Source organism: Trichomycterus rosablanca, chromosome 17 (assembly GCF_030014385.1).
Source record: "Trichomycterus rosablanca isolate fTriRos1 chromosome 17, fTriRos1.hap1, whole genome shotgun sequence".
Classification (NCBI taxonomy): domain Eukaryota; kingdom Metazoa; phylum Chordata; class Actinopteri; order Siluriformes; family Trichomycteridae; genus Trichomycterus; species Trichomycterus rosablanca.
In genome coordinates this window covers 22,644,513-22,659,183 of record NC_086004.1, presented here as the reverse complement: position 1 = coordinate 22,659,183, position 14,671 = coordinate 22,644,513, and the positions used below count along the sequence as shown (strand labels likewise).

General features: G+C 39.1%; 1 protein-coding gene across 1 annotated transcript in view; it reads left to right on the top strand.

The window, feature by feature from the left end:
- Positions 1–14,671, top strand: part of grin3bb (glutamate receptor, ionotropic, N-methyl-D-aspartate 3Bb) — a 74,054-nt gene that overhangs the window by 27,463 nt on the left and 31,920 nt on the right. The window contains exon 2 of the mRNA XM_063012731.1: positions 12,588–13,216. Coding sequence (XP_062868801.1) covers positions 12,588–13,216 — 629 coding nt within the window. The remainder of the gene's footprint in view (positions 1–12,587; positions 13,217–14,671) is intronic.

Below are 14,671 nucleotides of genomic sequence, written 5' to 3'. Positions count from 1 at the left end.
TGAAACAAATGTAACATTTTTCTGTGTGGTACTTCATCCTTTTTGATGGAAGGAAGTATTTGAAGTGATTGAGCATGTACAGCATTAAAAGGGTGGTACGTTTCATTTATGAGTGAGTTTATGCATAATTTACTTGGTAATTGCGTAATAGTCTCTGCAGCCCTTCATAAGTGTGACTCCAGGATCAAAGTAGTAAAAAAGTAATGATAATGGCTAACAGACAAAGTCAAACCTTCTCCAGAAATTATTATGAAGTAAATGTAAGTATGTTTGCATGGCAGTTTTGGATGTTGATGATGAAATGGCTTCTGCTCTGCTCTATCTATGAGTTTTAACTTGCAATAATACAGTGACACACTGTTCTTTAACTATTTTTGCAAGCAATTGAGGGTTTATGCACAGGGGCCCAACAGTGGCAACAATGGTGGGGTTTGAACCGACAATCTCGTGATTGGCTGAGCTACCACTCATAAGCAGTGGAGTTACACTCAATACATGGGATGTCACTTGTCTCCGTCTCTCGCCATCATCTCTTGTTGGCAATGCATTAATATTTTAGTGAGCAGTGTGACCCTTCCATGCCTCCAGCCAATAACAATTAGTTCTCTGTCTTCTAATTACTATGACTAAACTAATACACTAAGAGATAATGTTCTTAGCCACCCCTCCTTTTAGAGTAATCATTGTTTACTAAAACAGTACATACATCTACTATCTATACTGTCTTCTCAAGTGAATCCGACACACTAATCTCCATCCAATTCCTGCATCCTCTGGAATTCTGTGACAGTGTCATCTGGAGTGCAGTCAGCTTTCACCACTGATCTAGTCTGGTGAAAGGAAACAGGAACTGTCGTCGGTGTAAATGAACCAGCTGCTGCTAGCAGTTTCTAGGGTCTCAGGGTGTTTGTTATAAGACAGTGATTCTCAACCAGAGTGCCCTCGACCACTGGGGGGCCTCCGTGAGCCTAGAGAGGGGTCCCGTTGCATTTGATTGAGAAGAGTAAACAAATAATTACACCTGATGGAAAAATCAATAGGCTATTAGCATACGGGAGATCTTGTGATGTCATGAATCTATTTTAAACTACATAGCCTACAGCAGTGGTCCCCAACCACCGGGCTGTGGACCGGTACCGGGTCCTTTATTACCGGGCCGCACAGAAAGAATAAATAATTAGAGATCGCTATACATTAGCAATGAAAACACTACTTTTTTATGGGTGTTATTGTTTTAAATCAAGCCTAGGTGGGAGCAGCGTCTCGTTGCAGAGAAAAAGCTCATTTGTGAGCAGTATAGTTATTCTATTTTAAACCCTCCCGCCCCTGCCGGTCCGTGAAATTATATCTTATATGAGACCGGTCCGTGGTGCAAACAAGGTTGGGGACCACTGGCCTACAGTATGTTCAATCTTTAAAAATATACAAATATTTGATTCACCCACCTCAAAAGTGCAAAGGTCAATGGATGGCAACTACACATGATTCTGATTCAGTTGTAGATCCAATATCTTTTGTCATCTACGCTGAAAACGTAAGAATAATATCATAACCTGTGTTAATGGGCAGTGGTAGCTAGGCAGTTAGGCTACTGAACTAGAAACCAGAAGGTCACTGGCTCAAGCCTTACCACTGTCACTGGGGGGAGGGCAGGAATACACCATGGGCAAGGCACCAATCCACAAAATATAACTAATCCTCATTCTACAATGGGGCAGCTCTAGCTCAGCGGTTAAGGTGAGTAATCAGAAGGTTGCCAGTTCAAGCCCCACCTTCCTAGGTTGCCACTGTTGGGCCCTTGTGCAAAGCCCTTAACCAATTGTAAGTCACTTTGGATAAATGTGTCCGATAAATGCTGCAAATGTAAAAGGGGGTCCCAGAAAATGTTTTGAGCACAGGGAGGGTCTAAGACAAAAAAAGGATGAGAACCGCTGTTATAAGGGACATAGAAAAACAAACATGTAGTATGCTGTATGTAAATTTTGACACAGATTTTTGGATAACCCACAATAAACTAACAATGGAAATTAAAGCTAAAAAATAATGAAATGCCTTCATTTAGTCACTAAAAAGAACAGCTGCAAAAATCATTAAAATCCTAACACTGCCATGACCTGTATGTCCCTTACTAGTGTATGCAAATTGTATGTTACATTTGCAGTAATGTTGCTGCCACATGATCAGGGGTGATTCCTGAGATCCCATTGATAAATGCTTTATTTACTTTGACTTGGTCTGCCGAAGAGAACTAAGAGAGCAATCACCTTGTTCGATAGATAATGTAAATAGCTGTCGAGTGCTAGACAGCATGTTTAAAGTGTTTGCAGGGACACCAGTCTGAGGCTAGAGAACTGCAGTAATTGGGGATGTGCAGGTCCAAGCGAACCTGCAAGTCCTAAATATGTCAGCACTTCTTACAAATCTCCTACTCACACTTGATTTCTGTAAACATTGACTGGCAGTGTGGATTTTTCTGGAAAAAAAATCCTGGCTGGGTTTTTGGTCACAGCAGTCCCAGGTCCAATCCCAGTAATCTGTTTACTCTGGGTGCTTCTGCAGAACATCACTGAGTTCTATTCTGTTTAAAGTCCTTGGCTTCTGAAACATGTTGGGGATGTGTGTTATTTCTGATAGTGCAGTGCTTTAGTATGCTTTTTATTCCTGGAAAAGCTTGGACTGGCAGGACAAGGACTGCTGTGAAACACAAACGTGATTAAAACTCTTTCTGCACCAATATTTCCACGTCTTTTCTACAACAAAGATTAGATTGAGTCATGACATGTGACCTACAAGCCAGTGTCTTACCAAAAACCAAAAAATCATCAGTGAACACTGATTATACTGTATGTGGGTGCTTTGTCTTCGTCGGGCAGCTTTGTCTTTGTGAAGGTTATCCTGGTACTCCCTCTGCTCTCAAATTTTCTCAACACTGAGGATTTTTCCCCAGCAGGACAAAGCTCCATGTCACACAGCCAGGTTAATCAAGGTGTGAATGAAGGACCATTAGATCAAATCCCTGTTATGATCAGCCCAATCTCCAGACTCTATTGAAAAACCTCTGAAATGTGACCAAGAGAAAATTGGATGGTCACAAACAAAGCAGAGCCATTGGGAGGTGCACTTGTCAGTGCATGCTTGGTGCCGGTCCCAAGTGGCATTCACTGTGACAACTCCTAAAATATACAAGAGCAGCTGAGAGAAAAAGGTGGTTGCTAGGAGGTTGCCTAGTGCAGGTCTGCAATCTGGTCCCACTGTGGTTTACAAGATGTAATGTAAAGCCTTCACATGGGGGCATACAAAGTTTATTTCGTGTCTAGTGCTGCTGCCACCCATTTATTTGGCTGACCCAGGGTTTGAACTCTGGCCTAGTGTTTGTCATAGTGTTATAAGTGTTTGGCATTGTTTTTGTGTTGCTTAGCAGTTATTATGGCATCTTAGGTACTTTCCAAGGGGTTTTAAGTGTTTGGTAGAGTATTTCAGGTGGTTGATATGGTGTTTTAACTGGTTGCAAGGATGTTGCTAGTGTAACTGTATCCAAATAACATAAGTGACAGTATATAGATAGATAGATAGATAGATAGATAGATAGATAGATAGATAGATAGATAGATAGATAGATAGATAGATAGATAGATAGATAGATAGATAGATAGATAGATAGATAGATAGATAGATACTTTTTTAATGCAGAAGGAAACTAAGTTAATAATTGATATTAACTATATAAATGAATCTCTAAATAATGTGGGTCTGTTTAAAAACCTAGTGAGCTGACTTGAAGTAAAGAGGGTTGTATTAAGGTATCAAACTCATAAGGCAAATTATTTGGATGCAATACTTAGCGTTTATGTCACTGCAGTTTTTGTTTACTAAACTAACACAGTTAGCCTCAGGCCACTTAAACCAATGGGCTGTGGCGGCACAACCCGCCAGCATGCCAGCTAACATCTTCCTCTGTGTACTGAAAATGGTTAAACTGTCACTGACAAGCCCAAAATTACACTTGTACACCTTTATGCATATTAAAAATCTATGAAAATTTATTTACAGTAAAAAAAGTAAAACAAAAAAAACCTCTGTTCCGCATTTGTCTGCGATATTTGTAATATTTTGTTAGAAAAGTTGTGCCGCACTGAATGCTGGGATTAACTTCACTGCTAAGGAAGCATCAAATGCTCCCTCATTATTCAGTCTGATTATCGCTTAGAATAAGGGCACCTCCCTAGGCAGCATTTTAAGGTATCTAAGAATTTAGACAGCCTTCTTCTCTCTATGTAGAGAGATCACTAGGTTTTCAGACAGACCCTGTGTCTACAAAGCCATGCTGTTGTAGCGTATACAGAATGAGTCCTGATATCATCATACTTTTGGCCATATTATGCATTTACACTTGTACTTTTACTTTGTTTATACACAGTAGTTGGCATTCATAGCCAAATGTAGCTTTTAATATCCTTAGGGAACTTTGTCCTTTGTCTGTGAAAAACCCAAAAACACATGCACTCCTTTTTCTCCCTGACTAAAAATATATTCTCATTTACTCTAATGGGAATAATCTGGGGGGAACTATCCATCACCACAGTTAAACACATTAAAGAGCTTAGCTTATAGGTTTTAAATTTACATCATAGATCTCACAATACATTGTTTTCCACATTATTATATTCAGATTCATAAACTGCATTCTGGCAGGTCATTTAAAAAACTGATTATTACTTACCATTATCATGATCATTTCTCTTAGATGCTGAATTCTTCTACATTCTGATGTAAAAGATTATTCTATTACAAATAATATAGGCCTATCTCATTTCAGACTTTTGGATCTGGTTGTAATGAATGTTTTTGTGCTTAGCTTACACTGGTGACCTTTATTAAGCCACTTAGGGTGTTTCTAATTGAGTTTTCCATTTCTAAGACACAAGTCAATGCACACTGTCCTGTTCACATAATAAAAAACAGAAAACTTTTCAAACGTATTTCAGTTGTCCTTGTTACTTATGTATAAACCTTATTTACAAAAAAAAAGTTTATGTAACATTGTATAAAATGCAGTAAAAAGAACAAATTTGGCCGCTCAGGTGGTGCAGTGGTAAAACACGCTAGCACACCAGAACTGGGATTTCAAAAACATCGTATCAAATCTCAGCTCTGCCATCCGGCTGGGCTGGGCAGCTATATGAAGAACATTTGGCTGTTGTTCATGCAGGGTTGAGGAGCCGGATAGGGACCTCATAACTGATGCAATTACGACCTCTGCTGGCTGGTTGAAGGTGGTTGATGGCGACTGCACAGAGTAGAGGAATAATGAATTACTTTAAGAAATGGAAGCTAAAGCTATTGAAATAGCTCTTATAGCTCTAACCTTAACCCTAATCCTAACCTCAGTCTCCGGACTAAATCATTTATAAAATTTTGTGGGTAGATTGTACAAATGTGTATACAAGACTGCCCCAAAACATCTTTTTTCATGACAAAGTGGGTAAACTCAGTTACTCATGTTAGTAAAAAATAAGTACAGCAAAAACCTTAATGATTCTTTCTGTAATTAAAAATTAAAGTCAAAATTTTTTTATAAGGGATTTTATTCACGCACAAGCTGTACATTTTGGCTGATGATTTTTGTAGTCTTTGAAGTGTCTTAAGCACTTAAGCACCAGAAGATGATAAATGAAGAGGAAAGAAAATTAAATTGGCAGTGGAACGCTCATACATCGATCAGCCCCTGACATGAAAGAAAAAAGTTGAAAGTTAAAATGTGTATGTCATCTTCTATATTCAGTGAAAATGAAATAAATCCTATACAAACGGACATACAATGTGGCATATTTATAGAAAATATCAACTGTATTGTACACAATATCTCCACTGTGTCTTCTCAAGTTCCCTGACATTTTTACAACCACAAAATAAAAAATAAATAAATAAATAAATAAATAAATATATATATATATATATATATACTGTATATATATACAGGGGTTGGACAAAATAACTGGAACACCTGTCATTTTAGTGTGGGAGGTTTCATGGCTAAATTGGACCAGTCTGGTGGCCAATCTTCATTAATTGCACATTGCACCAGTAAGAGCAGAGTGTGAAGGTTCAATTAGCAGGGTAAGAGCACAGTTTTGCTCAAAATATTGCAATGCACACAACATTATGGGTGACATACCAGAGTTCAAAAGAGGACAAATTGTTGGTGCACGTCTTGCTGGCGCATCTGTGACCAAGACAGCAAGTCTTTGTGATGTATCAAGAGCCCTGGTATCCAGGGTAATGTCAGCATACCACCAAGAAGGACAAACCACATCCAACAGGATTAACTGTGGACGCAAAAGGAAGCTGTCTGAAAGGGATGTTCGGGTGCTAACCCGGATTGTATCCAAAAAACATAAAACCACGGCTGCCCAAATCACGGCAGAATTAAATGTGCACCTCAACTCTCCTGTTTCCACCAGAACTGTCTGTCGGGAGCTCCACAGGGTCAATATACACGGCCGGGCTGCTATAGCCAAACCTTTGGTCACTCGTGCCAATGCCAAACGTCGGTTTCAATGGTGCAAGGAGCGCAAATCTTGGGCTGTGGACAATGTGAAACATGTATTGTTCTCTGATGAGTCCACCTTTACTGTTTTCCCCACATCCGGGAGAGTTACGGTGTGGAGAAGTCCCAAAGAAGCGTACCACCCAGACTGTTGCATGCCCAGAGTGAAGCATGGGGGTGGATCAGTGATGGTTTGGGCTGCCATATCATGGCATTCCCTTGGCCCAATACTTGTGCTAGATGGGCGCGTCACTGCCAAGGACTACCGAACCATTCTGGAGGACCATGTGCATCCAATGGCGGTGCCGTGTATCAGGATGACAATGCACCAATACACACAGCAAGACTGGTGAAAGATTGGTTTGATGAACATGAAAGTGAAGTTGAACATCTCCCATGGCCTGCACAGTCACCAGATCTAAATATTATTGAGCCACTTTGGGGTGTTTTGGAGAAGCGAGTCAGGAAACGTTTTCCTCCACCAGCATCACGTAGTGACCTGGCCACTATCCTGCAAGAAGAATGGCTTAAAATCCCTCTGACCACTGTGCAGGACTTGTATATGTCATTTCCAAGACGAATTGACGCTGTATTGGCCGCAAAAGGAGGCCCTACACCATACTAATAAATTATTGTGGTCTAAAAGCAGGTGTTTCAGTTATTTTGTCCAACCCCTGTATATATACTGTATATATATAGCCCCACCACCATCAAGTTGCCACTGTTGGGTCCCTGAGCAAGGCCCTTAACCCTCAATTGCTCATCGTGTTCTGCTCATTGTGTAAGTCGCTTTGGATAAAAGCGTCTGCTAAATGCTGAAAATGTAAATATATATAAATAAGAAATAAGATTTTTTTAAACTGGCATCCCTCCAGCTGTAATGAGCATCTTACACATGACACTGCTAATTATTCTGCTAAAATACAAATGCATTCGGTGCATTATAATGAATCATGATTGCTTAAATATACTTTAAATCATCATAAATCTTGTATGAGCGTATTTTTAACTTCATGATGTTTATTCATTTTCACTTAACACTTTATTCTGGTCTGGGACATGGTGGGTTTCAAGGCTGTAATACACCTTGAACAAGGCACCAATTCATCACATGCAATACACCGTCATTTATATTTATATTTTCGGCATTTAGCAGGCGCTTTTATCCCAAGCAACCTACAGTATACAGTCTAGACAACGGAGGGTTAAGGGTCTTGCTCAAGGGCCCAACAGTGGCAACCTGGCAGTGGTAGGGTTTGAACCAGTGACCTTCTGCTTCCTAGTCCAGTACCTTACCACTAGGCTACAACCGCCCTTGGTGGCTTTTAAGTCATTTACTCATTCACAACGATAGACTGCTTTGAGTTTTTCTGTTTTAAGGAACATTTAAGAGAAACCCACCTAGAGGTGAGGATCCAATCAAAAATGTAAGTCCTCTATTGGCTGCACCACCATGATGCCAACCTTGTGATGTTTACAGTATTATATTTTTCTGATCTCTGTAGAATAATTATGTGATCATAGTCCCACAGTAGAGTCATGGGAAATATGGTGGTGCTGCAGGTACTGTGCATATCACATAGTATATATATTTCATTGCATTATCATGTTTTACCATCGATTTATGGTAAATCCTATGGTAAATGGTATCCTCCGCTGTATATATAAATATAGAGGGACTACATTGCTATTTAGTACACATTTTTATCCAAAACAACTTAAAAGTACTGTGACAGTATATAGTCTAAGCAGTTGAGGGTTAAAGGTCTTGACAAAGGCCCAACAGTGCCAACCTGGCAGTGGTGAGGCTTGAACTGTTGACCCTGACCAGGATATTTCTGTGCTATAATAGAATTATACATTTTTGTTAATTATATATTCATTCTGATGACAGCTTTAACCTGATTAAGACCTGATTGGCACCATATATATATATATATATATATATATATATATATATATATATATATATTGACCTGATTTCAGCTTTTTATTGTTCTACTGAACACCTTTGGTTAAATTAGACCATATATTGTGAGTCAGGACGTCTTGTCCAAATAATGCTCTTTTGAAAAGCACAAACTCCCACAGACACTCAGATAAATAGACCTTCTCAGAAAGAGAAGACCACAAAGGCGGATAGAAGAGGGGTTTTAACTCTGTAATGCACTTTGTTTCAGCCACAAAGGCGGATAGAAGAGGGGTTTCAACTCTGTAATGCACTTGGTTTTGATATATCTAACCAATCATTCTGTTACTGCAGGGCATGTGCAGAAGAATGCAAGGCATACACGACTCATAAAATGATATAAAATGACATTTGTTTCAGATTAAATTTGTTCTTATAATAAAGCTGTTGTGAACTTGTGTTGTGATCTGAAGGTATAAACACATTTTTCACGCTTAATAGAGCAGGTACAGTAACACTTTAAATAGATGTTTTTAATAAAATCTTCTCTGTTTAGTGTTTATGTCAAATATGTAGTGCATTTTGTGATCCCACTGCTCAAAAACTTTGGTAAAAAATTAAAAATTACTTTGCAGAATGATTAATAATCAGTGATGAATTTTATTAAAGAATTTGAATAATGTTTTTTCATCCATGTCTGTTTCACTTATTTTAATGGAATATTTGTTTGGCTACTGTAAATTTTAAATAAGCTAAAAAGTAAAAAAAAAAAAAAAAGAACTCCGATCTGAAGGGATACATGTCCTGTTTGAGGAGTAATAAATAGTACACTAAAGTTGAAAAGCTGGGATTGCAGCTCGACTCTGGCTACTCTCTGTAAAGAGTATTAGTTTCTATGTTCTCAGTTGCTTATGCAGTAAAATAACAAAACGTTCAACATTAATTACTTGTTGGATGCTTTTTGGATTATATTTAATTGAAGGCCTTATGTCTTCATTTCAATGGCTGAGATTTTTAATTAACACAAATCTGGAAAGACTGTTTAAAAGACTCTCTAGCTTTAATATTGTATTTTATTTTTAAACAATATTACATTGTTGCAAATTTACTGTGAGATGTGTCAGTTATGCAGTACTGCAGTACTGATTCTCGGAAGTTTGGATTCAACTGTCAAAAAGTCAAAGAATAAACTGTGAGTAAACTGTCAGTTCGTCTTGCACTAATGGTCCTGTTTTTATAATGATTGAAAAAAATGAATTATATAATCTGATGGCACTGGAGCTTGAGGGAGACTTAGTATTTGCTTGCGCTGATGGTCCAGCCCATTGACATTTTGCTAATGTTCTATCATTAACCTTTACTTTCACTCAATCTCAAAATATCATTTTAATATTTTAACTTTAGAGATAACTGACTGGCTGACACAGCCTTTAACAAATGCTTTTTTTGTTTTCGGTCACTTAACCCCTTGGCACATGTCCTCAGAAGAATAGTAGCATATATATTATTATTATTATTATTATTATTATTTATTTATTTATTTTTATTTTTTAAAATTACATTAAATATTCCTGCTTGACAGCGTTTAGGTGGCGCAGCGGTAAACACGCTAGCACACCGGAGCTGGGATTTAAAATACATCATATCAAATCCCAGCTCTGCCATCTGGCTGGGCTGGGCGGCTATATGAACAACGTTTGCTGTCATTCATCCAGGGAAGGGAGTCGGATAGGGACCTCATACTAATGCAATTACGACCTCAGCTGGCTGATTGATGGGGTCTGCACAGAGTAGAGGAATAATGCTGATCCGTATATTAACTCACCTCATGCAGGTGAAAAGATGCAGTTGGCTTTTGTTTTTGCCTGTTGCTGGAAGAGTAAAGTATTATTTTAATGTTTTGGTGATCATTTGGTGTCATAAATGCAAAGATTGTACTTTGGGAAACAAAATCTACAGTCTTGTGTAGAACACACAGTAGCACGGTTTGGCTTGCATTTTCATTTACATTTTACAAAGCTGTTTGTGGTGTTTTTAAGCATTGTAAAATTTTTAAGCTTTTGTAAATGCATGTCTAAAACATCTATTGTAGAATGTGTTCTAAGTTGGATACTCACTGTGCAATTAAAAGCCATTTATTTTCATCATTTTTACCAGTCCAGTGTTGCTTTTGCAGTATGTTTTGACCTAAAGACTTACAGTGTGATATTTGACTATATATTTGCAAGGAAAGCATAACAAATGACATAGCGCATGGTAATAACTTCTAAGTACTTTAGGCATAATTTAATGCTATACTGCAGTGATAACTTTTAAGTCACTTTTTATATGTGCAGTAAAATGATCCACTATGCCAGTATTGCAGAAACTGATATTCTCTAATTGGACATATATTTTTAATTGCCTCTCCAAGACACTTACAACACACAGCAAATCATCAAAGGCTGTTCAACATCGATACCTAGTTTAAATATTAAACACAAACCTCATTTATTAAAGCAGTCACAGAAAATAAAGCTTCTAATTCAAGGCCTTAGCCAAGAATTGAGCACTGGGGGGGGGGGGGGGGGGGACTAAATGTAATGGGGGATGGTGGGTGTTCCTGCTGTTCTTTCCTCTAATATATTCTACACATGCATAGCTACAATAATCGACACTTTAATGAGGCTTCACATGAGCTTTGTAACAACTATAACATAAAGATGTTAACATTCTAGTTGGGAAAGTGTGGCTGATCAACTTTTCCAGGTAACTCAGCTATGATAGTTAATGTTAATGATGGTTAATTGATGAGCACTCGCAAATTGGACCGTGATCTTTTTACACCAATACTGTGTCTACATTTTTCAATACAGCTATTCATACTTATTATTTCGCACCACATTATTTCCATTTAATTTTTACTAACCATTTTATCCTGACACCCATGAACACTGGGTCTAGGGCAGAAATAAACTGTAGACACTCTAGAAAGTGCACCAATCTATCACAGTGCACTACACCTTTACAAATTTACTTGCACATATGAAGGTCCTGGGTTCAATCCCCAGGTGGGGATGTTCTCCCTGCATGTTCTCCCTGTGTCTGCGTGGGTTTCCTCCTGGAGCTCCGGTTTCCTCCCACAGTCCAAAAACATGCAGCCAGGTTAACTGGAGATACAAAATTGTCCATGACTGTGTTTGACATTAAACTTGTGAACTGATGAATCTTGTGTAAAGAGCAACTACCGTTTCTGTCATGAATGTAACCAAAGTGTGTAAAACATGACATTAAAATCCTAATAAATAAATAAATAAATACACTTACACGTAGGGGTAATTTAGAGCGCCTGCATGGTGTTTAAGACAATTGAGAAAATGGGAAACCTACATCAACATGGAAAAAAAAACAAGCAAAACTTATTCAAGACAGTAGCCAGTGGTTAGGCCCAAACCCAGCCCCCCAGGACTCATGTTGGGTGTTGTTCCAAGTTTGCCAGCTGTGCCACAGTACTGCTTCAGTTTAGATGTTTTCATTTATGATAACCATAAATTTTACAAGCAGAGGGTGGAGGCTGTGTTTTAATGACAATACTGGCGATCGCACTACCCTAACTGACTAACTGCTGCAGTTGCTATAAACTGCTCGATTCTTTAGAAATGAGTCTGTATGTGTCAGACAGTGCCATGGTAGGAAAAGTAATTTAGTCGGTAACAGATGGCTCCTTCAGCGTTTATGGTTCTATCGATGTAAAAACATGTTTCTATGAGGATAATGTGGCCATTTGAGAGTAGTAAAAGATTATGGGGTCATTTAGTAGATTTAGTTGTTTGGTTGTCTGCACTTCAAGTGCTCGGTGATACAGCGATATGATAGACACATTGTGTAAACCACTGCTTTATCCGATTCAGGGGCGTGGTGTGTTCAATTTACTGGGCAAACGGTAGGAAACACCCTGGACAGGTCGCCAGTCCATCTAAGGGCACAACAATGTGCTAATAATTTTGCAAGGCCAGCCTCTGTTCTCTTAACAAAATGTGCTTTTAAAGAATTTTACACCAAGATTATTTCAGATTTGTCATCAATAAATACAATTAAACTAGCATATGGTCACATCCCTAATCCTTACTTAATTTCTCTTCCGCACCACAGAACCGCTTTCATCTGCAAATGATGACCCGGATTCCAGCATCAGGCCTGGCTGAGGTGCTGTCTGCTGTGCTGCAGAGGAATGGCTGGCATGAGGGAATGGCCGTACTGTGCCAGGGCTGGGAAGAAGCTGGTCTTCTAGAGCTCCTGAAACTGCATAGCCACACAGACAGCGGTGGTTCTCGCTGGCACCTCCGTGCTGCCCTCAACCTCTCGGACAGCTCACTTGACCAGAACGGCATTTCGGAGTTTCTGAAGCAGCACTTTAGCCAGGACGAACCTCCTCCAGCCTCAGTGCTGCTTCTCGGGGCAGATCCACAGTGCGTTTCCACCGTCCTCCGCAGTGCCCATGACCTGGGCCTAACTTTGCCTACCATGCACTGGATTATGGGATACCCGTTAGGTCTGGATGCATTGCACTCAATAGGTTTGCCACTTGGGCTGCTAGCCTATGGTGAGGTTGACCAGAAGCCTCTGGATTTCTACATACATGACACTCTGCAGCTGGTCAGCCAAGCAATTTCTGCTGCCACAATGGTACGGCCAGATCTGGCACTTATCCAGAACATGGTGAATTGTTTTGATAAACCCAACAAGCATGAGCTACCTTCTTCTGGACAGTACATTTCCAGGTAAATACATTTATTTTTTATCAATGAATCTATGAAGTGATGTGGTATTTAGCAACCCAGGACAGATGTGCTCACAGTATAAATGCCAACACATATTTTAAGCCAACACAGGTCATAATAATAAATAAAGTCCCTCAGATAAGTCCAGACTGTCTAATTTCTGGAACCTATTTCTAATCTGACAAGGTATGTTTCTCATTCATCATATTAAAGGAATCTGGATCCCATCTAAGTCACTGCCAGTCCTCTCAGTTCTTAAGACTGACAGTTTTATACATGTAATAAAGTAGTCGGTCCATTATTTAGCTTAGCTGTACAATGTTTTTGTTTTTTTGCAGACATGAGCAGTAATCTCTGCCAGCCAATCACTGTATTGATAATTTGTCTCAGTTCAATTGCTATTTTTATTGAAAGCTATAAAAAAGCACTCTCAGCCAAATTTTGACAAAACTTTAAACTGAATTTGTTATTTTGTGTAATTGTCCCATTGGAAGGCCCAGTTTGGGTGCATTCAGATGAGAAGCTGCAAAACCGCGAGCCTCTGTGCAAACACCTCTTTGCATTTGTGTGAAATACCCGTGAAATCCACTCTGAAAGCATCCACATACTGTATATCTATGTTTAGCTGGATTTTCCTCACTGTTTCACTTTTAAACGTGTGTTACATCTCAGGGTGCTGAGAAATTGTGAGGCTTAACTTGGTCTAATGTAAAAGAACGACACAGGAACACTGAACTTCTCCTAGTTATTACTGTTCATAAGTTTTCTCCACTGCCTGAGTTGCTTTTACTACGTCATATCAAACAGTTCGTCTCGTTGGAGGCGCTTTGAAAAGGTCAGCGGCAAACTGGTTCAATCAGGTAAACTTTAAGGGCCGCGGCAAGAGCAAAAAATGAGCTGTACAGTGGCACCACCTCACCCTATAAGAAACAACAGCACATCCAGCACAAAAGTTGCACGGTTTTGTCGCTTCTCATGTGAATGCGCCCCTAGGTTCAATATTACACATCCCGGCTGATAGTTGGAGTTTTATCGTCATACTTATTTTTTATCCACTTTCTGCAATGCATAAGATTGTCTGTGACTGTGTTCGATATTTAAGACTTGAACTGATGAATCTTGTGTAACCAGTAATGACCTGCTCTGTCTTGAATGTAGCCAAAGTGTGTAAAACATGGCGTTAAAATCCTAATTAAATAAATTAATAAACTTGAGTCAGTCAAGTTGTCAGTTTCCTGAAATAGCCTTTAAGTCCAGTATGAGTGGATAAGACACAGCAATGCTGCTGGAATTTTTAAACACCTTACTGTCACTGCTGGACTGAGAATAGTCCACCAACCAAAAATATCCAGCCAACAGCGTCCCGTGGGCAGCGTCCTGTGACTACTGATGAAAATCTAGAAGATGACCAACAATAGCAATAGATGAGCGATCGTCTCTGACTTTACATCTACA